General features: G+C 37.9%; 1 protein-coding gene across 2 annotated transcripts; it reads left to right on the top strand.

Moving 5' to 3' along the window:
- Positions 1–3290: 3290 nt before the first annotated feature.
- Positions 3291–12040, top strand: LOC125732969 (uncharacterized). Of its 2 annotated transcripts, XM_049006005.1 has the most exons (11): positions 3291–4892; positions 5537–6473; positions 6812–6952; positions 7089–7228; positions 7359–7495; positions 7600–7693; positions 7836–7935; positions 8056–8309; positions 8398–8584; positions 8932–9059; positions 9150–12040. In XM_049006005.1, exons 2-11 carry the CDS (start codon positions 6350–6352, stop codon positions 9465–9467), a joined length of 1623 nt encoding a protein of 540 aa, XP_048861962.1. In that variant the 5' UTR covers positions 3291–4892; positions 5537–6349; the 3' UTR covers positions 9468–12040. The 2 variants fall into 2 exon arrangements, with proteins under 2 accessions (XP_048861962.1, XP_048861961.1); XM_049006004.1 differs by having other exon boundaries at positions 3291–6473.
- Positions 12041–12462: the final 422 nt, after the last annotated feature.

The raw sequence follows: 12462 nt of genomic DNA on the forward strand, positions 1-12462 counted from the left end.
AATGGAAAAAAAGTTGCTACTTTACCTAACTTTGTGTTCTTTGCATTTTTTATCACAACCCTGGAGTGGATAAGCAGTTCAGAGATGTATATTAGTATATATGAAGCCAGACAGAATATTTTAATTTCAATATAAACCAATGATTGAGGAACCCTGAGGTATTTTTGGTGAAATAGTTCATTTGTCAATTAAATGTTCACTAAATTAGGAGCAGTACATTAATGGGAAGTGAGTAGCTGTACAGGCATTAATTTCATTATGATCCAGTAGTGGACTTTTAGGGTTTCTACACCGGAGGGAGCTTCCCTTTAATGTTACTCTCCATGAAGGTTTTAATACATGTCAGAATGTATCTATGTGACTGTGTATGCATGTGTGTGTCTGTATACATGTATAAACTTAAACGTAAATAAGGCATGATAATTGTATTCATTGGCTTATTAATTGTAACTTGCTGGGTTATCTTCATTTAATATGCATGCCAGTGAGCCACTAAAAATCTGTCATTGTGCACCTAACAGGGCTTCAACCCTTATTAAAATGTATTGCATGAATGCAAGGGAAGGTTTCATCAGTGAAAGGTAAATGGGAGGCGAAGGAAAAGGCCAAAGTTGGGCTTGTGATGCAGCATAAAGCTTTTATTTGAAATGGGGGGAGGGCAATGGCTAGAAGAGAAAACTTCACACTGGCTCTCCCAAAGCCTGTCTCTTAGGTCTGTTTGCTTGTACTACTGTAGGTCAATAAACTGAGTGTAATTTCATTAAAGATTTTCATTATCTGTGACTCACACCCATGTGTTAAAATTGTTGAAAGTTATGGGTTTTTTTTGCCTTTATTGCACTTATTAACAAACTAATAACCTATTCTAGAACCTCTTGTGAACCGATAACATATATGTTCAGTTACATACTACTGATATTGGCATTTTGTACAGCAAAGACAATTACCCAGTTATCAAAAAATATTGTTTCAGGCAAAAAACTCTTTATATCTTATATCAGCGAAGAAAGATTTTAATTGATTAGGACATCGCAATAACTTGCATAATGTATGGCTTTTCATATAGTATTAGAGGAAAAAATAAAATCCTCCATTGGTTAAAACAGCGCCATCTGCAGGCAATCCTGAGAAGAAAAAAAAACTCCTGACCTACTGGAGAATCTGTTTACTCCAAAACAGGGAACATTTATCAAATAAATGTGGTAGCTCATTAAAATGTTTCCCAAAATGAATGTATTTACTTTCTTAAATTCATACATTTTTAAGTTCTGCAGTTTTCTACTTTGTACATCATCCCGCCTCTGTGTCTGTGATCGGAAGGTTGCCGGTTTGAATCCTGTCGTCAGCAGAATATTTATATGTCTGTAGAGTAAGCCCCATAACTCCCTAAAATGCTGCAGGGGCACCAGATAAATGGTTGATTGTGTGCTTGGACCCAAAGCTTTCCTCTCAACTGTATACACTATCGTTCAAATGTTTGGGATCACTTAGAAATTTCCTTGATCATAAAAAAAAAAAAAAAAAACGTTTTTTTTTGTCCATTAAAATAACATCAGATTGACATTAGCATTGTTAATGTCTATGTCAAGTTTATCATTTTAAATGATCAATTGATCATGAGAAAACCCTTTGGCAATTATGTTAGCAATTATGTTGAAAATTGTGCTAATTAAAGAAGCAATAAAACTGGCCTACTTTGGACTAGTTGAGTATCTGGAGTATCAGCAATTGTGGGTTCAACTACAAGCTCAAAGTGGTCAGAAACAAAGATTTTTTTCTGAAACTTGTCAGCCTATTCATGTTCTGAGAAATGAAGGCTTTTCCATGCAAGAAATTGCTAGAAAACTAAAGATCACATACAATGCTGTGTGTTACTCCCTTCACAGAGCAGCACAGACTGGCTCTAGCCACAATGGAAAGAGGAGAGGGAGGCCCTGGTGCACAACTGAGCGAGAGGATAAATATATTAGAGTGTGTAATTTGAGAAACTGACGCCTCATAGGTCTTCAAGTGGCAGCTTCATTAAACAGTATCCGCAAAAGACCAGTCTCAACGTCAAGAGTGAAGAGACAACTGCAGGAAGCTGGCCTTGTAGGCAGAACTGCAAAGAAAAAGCTGTATCTCAGAGTGGAAAATAAAAAGAAAATACTGAGATGGCAAATGAACATGGACACTGGACAGAGGAAGACTAGTGCTATGAATAGATGAATCTAAGTTTAAGGTGTTCAGATCACAAAGACCATTTATGAGACACAGATCAAATGAACAGACACTGGAGGAGTGCTTGATGACATCTGTCAAGCATGGTGGAGGCAATCTGATGGTCTGGGGCTGATTTGGTGATGGTAAAGTGGGAGATTTGTACAGGGTGAAAGGGATCTTGAAGAAGGAAGGCTATCACTCCAGTTTGCCACGCCATGCCATACCCTGTGGACGGCGCTTAATTGGAGCCAGTTTTGTCCTACAGCAGGACAATAACCCAAACACAGCTCCAAACTGTGCAAGAACTATTTAGGGAAGAGGCAGTCAGCTGGTATTCTGTGTATAATGGAGTGACCAGCACAGTCACCAGGTCTCAGTTCTCTGGAGCTGTTATTGGAGCAACAAGAAGTCCCCATCAAGCCAATCCAACTTCTGGGAGATTCTTCAGGAAGCATGGGGTGAAATCTCATCAAATTACCTCAAACAAATTACATCTAGAATGACCGAGGTATACAAGGCTGTAATTGCTGAAAATGGACGACTCTTTGACTAAAGCAAAGTGAAGAACACAATTATTATTTTAATTTCAAAAATGATTTTCAATGATTACTTCATATTTATTTATTTATTTGTTTGTTTGTTTCCCATTCAAACTTATTTCATGTACGTTTTCATGGAAAACAAGAAAATTTCTAAGTGACCTCAAACTTTTGAAAAATGGTGTACAGCCTTGGAAAAAAATTAAGAGACCACTCTATATTTTTAAACAAATCTGCATTTCTAAATCATGGTTTAATTGTCGTTCTGCTGGCAGAAGGCTCCACTGAGCAGCAAGATGCTTTCAGGTTCAAAATTACTAAGACCTCAGTGCACAAGAATTAAGGTGAAGCAGGAGACACTAGGAAGGACCAGAACCCAGCCAGGTAAAGGGAAGAAGTGACATTGAAATGCCAGAGATGACCATTAACTTATCTGACAGTTTCTCATGAATCGAAGGATGACATCAAGTGACCTTCAAAAGGAACGGGAAACATTAAGTGCAGGTGTGAGGTGCACTGCTAGGACAGTGCGTATCAGGCTCCTACACAGTAAAATTCCCAGTGTTAAATTTGCAGTGTTAAAGTGTATTGACTCTATCAGAGTCATTATAACAACAGCTGAAGTAAAACGCCCCCCAGTGCTGGTGTTAATTCGCGGAGTTAAAAGACGCAGTGTCAGAATGACTCTGAATCAGAATCAGATAACTTTATTGATCCCGGAGGAAATTGCTTATGTGATGATTGTCACAACACACAAAGACACAGAGACACAAGAACAATATAAATAATGGTCTAGATAAATCCGAGTAGAGATCTGTACAAAGAAAACCACAATATGGAAAGACTATGCTACATACAGAAATGCTTGGTATAACATCTGTAAGTCACGCAGCTGAGTGAAAACTATTGACATAGTGGTAACTTTGAATAAATTATTGCAATCTGGAGCTGGAAAGCTCCTCCCACCACAGACTCATTTTCAAACCGACAGGAGTTTTCACGGCGCCATTTTTGCAGGCGAGTTACAACGGTAAGCTTTTCATATTTGGTTATTAAACCAACAATTGGACATTTTCAACAACAGGCAGCATGTTAAAATAACGATACAATCTGACTGTCCACATTTCTGAAATATTTCATTTTGTTCCAGAAGCAAATGTGACCGTGTCTAATTGCAAACGTAAAGTCGTTAATTAGCTAAACAAGTTGGCTGCTATCGGTGTTGGCTAAGACTGTAAGGCCAGTGTTCGAAAATTATTGCAGTGTGTAGTGGAGATTGTGTTGTGTTCTAGCATGTTCGAAATTCTGCTAAATTAAACCCTCCATGTGTTGGGAGCTCCGTATTAACATTAACTAGCTAACTAGCATTTTGGCTAACCTAGGTGCGCGGGCAGTCCGCTCGTTACCTTTACATTTTAAATGAGGTAACGATTAACTAGTTAACATTTTACACTAACGTTACGTCTTTTTCACTTGTTTTTGGTTTCTATGGAGGACGTTTTGAGTAGGGTTATTGTTTTATTTCAACTAGTGATGCGTGGTTACAACCAACACGCGATATAAGCTTGATAAAGTTAAAAAAAAAAAAGGTCCAGGATCCATTTTATAATGCTTTCTTTTAGTTATTTGAACTTAAGATGACAGCATTTGTATCTGTAATAAGTTGACTTGATGGTGACGTTACTAATGTTGAATGGTGATATTGACACAAGTAACGTTATCTGTTCCTTTTTGCTGTTTTGCAATTGCCAGACTTCAGTATGTTAAGCTAACGTTGAAGGAAATGCTGACTCTCTAGTGCTAAGTTAGATAAATTAGCGATTAGACTGTGGTAAGAACAGACACATGGGGAAGGTTTGGGGAGGCTGCTGCACCACTGTACTGAAGAAGGTAAACGTAATTTAACTGTGTTTTTGTTTTTTTGCTCTGGTTTCAAGTAGAGGTCGACCGATATATCGGCCGATATATCGGGCCGATATTTGACATTGTTTTAATGTATCCGCATTGGCCGATATGCGAGTGTAGTACGCCGATTTACAGACAGGCAAGTCTGCGGATATCCCGGTGTTATTGTTACTGTGGAACACGTGACCCATGCTGCCTCGTGCAGGGCCCCAGCCAGAAGTTTTGAAAGAATCCAGGGAGAAAACGGTAAGGCTTAAATTCTGATCTTTCAAAGACCTATTTATTTAACTGGTTTGCTATGGAATGTTGATCTAAAAGAAACGGGAGCGCTACTGAAATAGAGCGTGAATTACGCTGTGGGGAACTGGTGTGATGATAATGAGTCTTCAACCAACTGACAGTTTTGTGGACTTGTTGGTGGGCTCACGGACGTTTTTTAATCAAAAATTATTTTAACTTTTCACTTTAGCCGAGGCTAACAATGGTCCTTCCTTGCAACTTGTTTACATCTGACAGCGTAGATTCGAACGATTTGTCAGATGTCTAGATAAAAAGTGCACGAGTTTGCGTAGTTTGTGACGTTGTCGACGGAAACTATCTCTAGGGGCCGACGTTGTCCTTGCATACAAGGCTGTCTAATACAACAGTTATATTATTTTCTGCGATGGCTGCATTATGATTGTGAATTTGGCTTGTTAGCTGTCTGTCTGCTAACAACAGCCTTGTACACTACTCATCATACCATGATGCACTTGGTTACTAGTGTTTTTTCTTTCAAAATATGAGTGTTATTGTTTTAATGTGCATGGAATACTGGAATTGTAGAATGAATTGAAGATGAAGGCACTATAATGAAAATGCTAATGTTGCATTTTTTTCTTCTGTTGTAGTAATTGCTGTCTGATGGCTGAACAAAAATGGACTGGAAGTGTGATTAAAACTGAAGATAACATGAACATAAAAACATGAGTTTGCCGCTATATTGTGCACTAAGAGATTCTGATCCTGCTATTTTTATTGTTTACAAGTTGTATTGTGTTTTTATTTAAGTTTATATTTAAATTTACTCAAGTCAGTATTCAATAAATGCCGAGTTGAGATTTTGTTTGTATCGTTTGTTATTGTTAGTGTGATATTTTACCATGCAAATAGAGGGGAAAACGTCCAATTATCAGCCAGAAAAAATCGGCAGCATGTATCGCCATCGGCTGACCCTGACTCCTAATTATCGGCTTCGGCTATTGATAAACCCATATCGGTCGACCTCTAGTTTCAAGTTATGAGTAGAGTAACATTACATGACATGGTTTCAATACAGTGAAGCAGGATTTTCGGTAGTTATTTAGAAGTACTAGTAATTCTCATGCCCTGCGATGGGCTGGCCCCCCATCCTGGGTTGTTCCCTGCCTCGTGCCCATTGATTCCGGGATAGGCTCCGGACCCCCCGCGACCCAGTAGGATAAGCGGTTTGGAAAATGGATGGATGGATGGATAGTAATTCTCATGTAGATGAAACACTCAGTTAGTATAGGCCAATGAAGTTAGCCAACCACCGCAAACTACAGCCAGAGAGCTGAAACACCTGTTATACTCAAATAAATGTAACATGGAAGACACCATAAACATAGGGAGGGGTTACTGCAGGGCTGTTTTGCTCGTATTTATGGGACTGTTAATATTCACTTTTTTCTGTTTATTGTTCAATGAAGTGCACTGACTATAAGAAATTACTGTCTACAGGAAGCATGCTGCTTAAAGCAAAACTCGGAGGTGTGCAGAAATTTGTCAGAGTTTCTGAGCCAAGCCTTAAGGAATTTTTGATTGCCGGTAAGAAACCAACATTGTACAAGGGGCTTCAAGTTCTTTTAGTCACTTAGTTTCCTCAAACTGCTTTTTAAGATTAATTGAAAATGATCTGCATTTAATTTCTTCTTAGTTATGAATGTGTATTTAGTGGAAAAACAGCATAATCTGAGTCACACCGTTTTAATCTTGTGCCCATCTATACACGTATCAAGCATCTGTTAGTGGTTCTTCATTTTGTTTTTATTTACCTGAGTCACTTTTGAAAATGTATCTTGAAATGATTTTCATTTAGGTAAAGTAAAATTATTAAATGTCATGTAATCCTTTTGTTTACACACACTTGTGTGCGTCTTTTCCAGCATTTGCAAAGTTTGGTGTGCCAGCCATAATAGAAGGTGTGAAAGTTTTTGACAGTTCAGGGACTGAGTTGGATGATGATGTATTTGAAGATATAGTAACGGATCCCTCAACTGGGGTACTAACCATCAAATATGACACAGGTTTGTTTGAGTGATGTCTGTTTCATTAAAAGCAAGTTTTTTTCTTATCAGTTTTATATTGTTTATTGAGTGTTTAAAATGTGTCTATGAAGGAACCATACAGTATAAATTGATTTGTTTTGCTCCCGTTTTTGAGGTTTGGAAACAGCTGCTACAGAAGTGTCTCCTGAGCAGTCGCAGTTATCATCGTCACATTCTTCAGATTCACAGGACACGGTCATCCTTTCAGACAGCCCTTCTAGCAAACGCAGGAAGCTGGACGCAGAAGCTAAGCAAGTAAGAGTTAACTGACTTCTATATATTCTAACAGCGTCATTGTTATATCACCTTATTTTGTGAGTAGTTTATGTACTCTGAACTGCATTGGTTATGATAACATGTAGAATGTTTTTATTATGTTTTCAAGTTGGTGGAATCCATTCTCACCAGCAAATCTGGCGGAGAACGTATAATAAATGAATACATTCGAACCAAGTCCTTGGTGGATGAAACCAGAAGAAAAATGGTGAACATACTGGTAGCTGACATGACAGAAAAAAATGGGTAATTTTTTTCAGGCCCTTTGCTTTTACTATAGTTGTTAAATTATTTTAAATCTGTATTAATTCCAGGAAAGCTGACAAGTTCTTTGCCTTTTGATCTTGCAGAACATCACCACCACGCCAGGTAAAAGAAATGTATGCCAGAGGAATTGTAACCTTATTCCCCTACCTCAGTGACCCGTACTCCAAAAATGGCTATGTAAGTAGCTCACAGTAATAACTGATACAACTAAAATCAGATTTAAGCATTTTAAATTCTGCCAAAATGCATGTCCTTATCAACTCTTCATTGTAACATAACTTGCTAGCAAACAAAATGTCCATACATGTCGCCCTCCAAGGAACATTATTATGATGGTGAGAGTGGCACTGGGTACTTGGCCTGGAGGATTAAAACCATACAGAGATGCAGTGCTAAAGACAGGCGATTATCATTTGGAGGTAACATTTGTAATTCAGTGGAAATGCACAATGCAGTTCCAAATTGTGGTTCTGCATAAATAATGTATATCAAATGTCATCAGTTTTGGTAAAGGTGTATTTCATATTGTCTATCATCAGGAGATGGATCATCGGGTGAAAACCAGTGTGGAGGACCAACTGGAAGACGAGAGTTGCAGTTTGTTACAGAGAAGGTGCTGAGTGAGGATGAGTGCAAGGAAGCAATCTCACTGATGAAACATTCAGCTGATGAAGACACAGTCAAGAAGAAGATGAAGTTGACAGCAGTTTATCGCCGCAACATGGTCCTTGACCCCTTGCTGTCAAGCAACATACTGTCCTATTTTCCACGTTTTAAAGATATCAAAGGCTTGGTAAATATTTGTCATTAATTTGACAATATAAATACACTTTAATATTTTGTAGACAGTAGGTATAACTCTCCATCTATCCCTGTTACAGATTGAACAGGATTTTGTACTGATGTTTGGTGAGGATGTATCAGGCAGGTTTCTGGAGAGGTGGCCAACAACATTCAAAGGAAAGATTATCCAACAAGGCAGAAAGCTTCCTTCTGCCAGTGACCTGGAAGAACTCTTGCTGGCAGCTGACCCTCCTGAGGATGCCACTGAAGTTAATGCTGACATTGGTGAGCTGTTTGTATATTTTCTTTTAATTTGATTAGCACATTCACAGGGTGCAGACAGAAGCTGCTCTAAATGACCAAAATCAAAAATTACCCGTTTTGATTTTGTGTGGCTGCTTATTTTTTATACATACTGTTTGATAGGAAATGTATTGGCATCAAATTTCATTATCTACATATCAATATAATATTTAAAACTTGCTGGAGATACAGGCATTGAATCAGCTGTAATATTTTTTTTTAAATAGGAGAAAATCTGTCACAGAACAGCTATCCTTTTTGTATTTTGGGTCTTAAACATTTTGTCAATGCAGATGCACTGAACTTTATTAAAAACAAATCTTTTGCAGGTTGGGACAGTGACCTTTCAACAATTTTATTGCTATTACATCTGATTCCACCATCTGGACAGGGTCGGAAAAGACCAGGAAAGGTGTCAGCTTCCCAAGCGGAAAAGCATCTTGTGGTCTTCAAAAAGGTTTGTGTTTTCTCTTTTTAGGGTATGAATTACCAGTTTAAGTATTATAACCACTTGGTTCTTATTGTCTGTCTGTATTTATCTTTTCAGACTGGGACAAATATCCAAGAGCATCTTGATGCCATCACTACTAGCACTCAACCCTACCTCTTGGCTGTTGGGGTGAAGAAGAATGACATCCACCAGTACTTCATTATTCTTGACAAGAACGCCATACCATGCAAGTCAACCTCTTCTCTAGGTTCTTTTGATGAATTGTTTAAAGCACATTTTGTGTTTGGTACATCTTACAACACCATGCTTCACAACATGTACACATTCATCCAAACCACTGTGTACAACATAGATGTTGGCAAAGTCAAAGAAAGTCCCCGAGTTGCTGAAGTAAGGGCAAGGTTGCTTCATTAGTGCTTGAAGTTTGAATCCCATTGAATTCCTCCATGAAGTGTTTTGTCTGTCAGGCTGAGTTTACTGGTTCAAAAATGCTTGTTAGGCATTTACGGTTAGTTCATGGTTATTTACCTGGAAAAAATCTTCGCCTTAAATGTGCCCAGCGTGGCTGTGGCTGTGTGTTTGGTACTTTTTCTGGTTTTAGAAAACATTTAAATACCAAACACCTTAACTATTTTGACCAACAGGCTGACACTGATGTTAATCTCCAGCCTGATGTGGCAGTTAAACAAGTTAGCAGTGCAGGGGAGGTGGTGTCAACTAATGTAGAAGAGACACCCACAACATCCGAAATATTGAAGTCAAATAAAAGCACTCTGGATATGTGTGCCTCTGCTGTTGCACAGCTCAGGGCAGCGGGATTAAGCCAATCTACTGTAAATAGTTTTGTCTCCTCAATGGAAGAACTGTTTTTTGAGATTCATACTCAGGCTAAAGATACAGCCTTACAGAGCTTACCTTCACAGGACACCACAAGTAAAAACAAATTTGAGCAGTCATTCGAAAACTTTGAAAACCCATTCACACTGTTAAATTCAGAAGCTAAACGAAATAAACACTTTAAACAAAAATGGGCAACTGTTGACCCTGTTGAAATTGTGCTTGGCACAAGATTTGACGGTAGAAGAAACAAGATTACAGGGACTTATGATCAAGTCATTGTAACTGATAGGTTTGCATATGTTCCCATTTTGGAAACACTGAAACAAATCTTTCAAAACCACCATGTTGTTGACATATTCAAGTCCAGGAATATACCCAGAGAAGGTGTGTATACAGATTTACACGATGCTGCCTATGTTAAAGGAAGTCCCCTATTTTCTACAGAAAAAGATGCCTTACAAATTCAACTATTTTATGACGACTTTGAAACTGCAAATCCCTTGGGCTCTAAAAAGGGTGTACATAAGTTAGGTGTAATATACTTTACACTAAGGAATTTTCCCCCAATCTTTAATTCCTCTTTGGTTAATATTCATTTGTGTGCTCTTTTTCATGCACAAGATTCCAAGCGTTATGGCTTTAATTCAATACTTGAGCCACTTGTCAATGATCTGAAAGTACTTGAGACAGAGGGCCTGAAAATTCCCATGTTTAAACACTTGATTCATGGCACTGTAGTCCAGGTCACTGGGGATAATCTTGGCTTACATAGTCTGTTTGGGTTTGTGGAGTCGTTTGCAGCTCGATATTGTTGTCGTTTCTGTCTGCTTGAGAAAGATTGTTTTCAAAGTGTGTTCTGTGAAGATGATTCTGGTGTTGTACTAAGAACTCTTGATATGCATAAGCAGCACTGTGAAAGTTTACAAAGAGATCCTACGCTACCTCATGTATGTGGTGTGAAACGCAGTTGTCTCTTGAATTCACTTAAATATTTCAACACAGCTAACAATTTTTCTGTAGATATCATGCATGACATTTTGGAGGGAGTTGCTCAGTTAGAGGTGAAACTTGTTCTGCAGTACATTCAGGAGAACTTCCTAAGTGCTGAACAGCTTGCTGGTAGAATACATGCCTTTGACTATGGCTACAATCAGCGACGAAACCGCCCTCCAAGGGTAAAGTTGTTTGATGGCAGTAATGATTTAGGGTTAAATGCAATTCAGTCTTGGTGCTTATTGCGTAACGCTCCGTTGCTGTTTGGTGATTTAGTACAGACAGATGATAAGCTTTGGCATCTTCTACTTCTGCTTCTACAAATTGTCAATATTATATTTTCACCAGTGCTATCAGAAGGTATGACCATCTACCTCAAACATTTAATTATTGATCATCATCAGCTCTTTAAGCAGTTATTTCCTACAATCAGTCTCCTACCAAAGCATCACTTCATGATACATTACCCTCGCAGTATCCGAAACATTGGCCCAATTCTGCACATGTGGTGCATGAGATACGAAGCCAAACATAATTTCTTTAAGAAACAATTAAAAAGCTTTAAAAACATTACAAAGACATTGGCCAAAAAACACCAAAGTTGTATGGCAATGTATTGGGAGTCCTTTAGTCTGGAAAAATTAGCCTTAGGACCAGGAAAGATGGTGACACTTGGAGAGCTGAAAGAAGGTCCAGAAATTGCCTTAAAAATTGGAGCTGTATTGTCTACCAGTGTGTTTTCAGCTAAATGGATAAAACATCATGGTACAGAGTACCGCCCTGACTTTATCATCTGTACAGAGGTAGTGTCTGAGATGCCTGTGTTTTGTAAGATCAAGAGTATTGCTGTGAAAGATGACATTGTATTGCTTTGCGGAAAACTGATGGAAACCCTGTGTTTGGATGACCATTACCATGCATTTAGGGTCAGAATGCATCCCAATATGGTTCTGAAAGTGTTAAACATAAATGAGCTGTGTTACTTCAAACCACTTGATCTTCAACTGAAGTATGGCACGTCAGATTCCTCCCTGTATGTTGTTCCATATTGTCATTTTATGTAGAACTAAAGTCATTGTTTTAAAGTGTTTTATATACTACATGAGATGTTTTAATATTTTTAGCCTGACATTAAAATAAAGCAGTTAAACCTATTTTGAAGTCAGTTGTGGTTTTTGCTCATTTGTTTTACATGTAAAAGCATTATTAAAGACAACATTTTTCATGCTGCAAAACAGTGACAGAAGTGTAAAGGTAAAACCACAGGAAGAGTTGAAATAACACTACTTGATGTAAAATGATTTTAAAAATTTACTCAGAGATTAGTGTATGAATAACACAGTATAGAGTAACATCAGCTCTCATCAGAATTATTCGAACCTCCAGTGTTCATTTCTAATAACTCAATTCAGTGTTAAAAATCAATGGGATTTTACTCAAATAGAGGTAATTTATCACTGTGAAAGAGTAAATGATATGACACCACTAGTAGTGTTGCATTGAAGTAACACTATGCAGTGTTACTCAGTGTTAAATTTCTACTCAACTTAGAGTCAATTTTACTCTAAATATTTAA

This window comes from Brienomyrus brachyistius, chromosome 1, assembly GCF_023856365.1.
Source record: "Brienomyrus brachyistius isolate T26 chromosome 1, BBRACH_0.4, whole genome shotgun sequence".
NCBI lineage: Eukaryota > Metazoa > Chordata > Actinopteri > Osteoglossiformes > Mormyridae > Brienomyrus > Brienomyrus brachyistius.

What these genes read in the sequence shown, in the direction of transcription:
- LOC125732969 (XM_049006004.1), top strand. Translation starts at nt 6,350, where the DNA reads ATGAAGTGCACTGACTATAAGAAATTACTGTCTACAGGAAGCATGCTG. An exon ending in GACATGACAGAAAAAAATGG is followed by an intron (nt 7,496 to 7,599) that starts GTAATTTTTTTC and finishes TTGATCTTGCAG; the next exon opens with AACATCACCACCACGCCAGG. An exon ending in CAGGCGATTATCATTTGGAG is followed by an intron (nt 7,936 to 8,055) that starts GTAACATTTGTA and finishes GTCTATCATCAG; the next exon opens with GAGATGGATCATCGGGTGAA.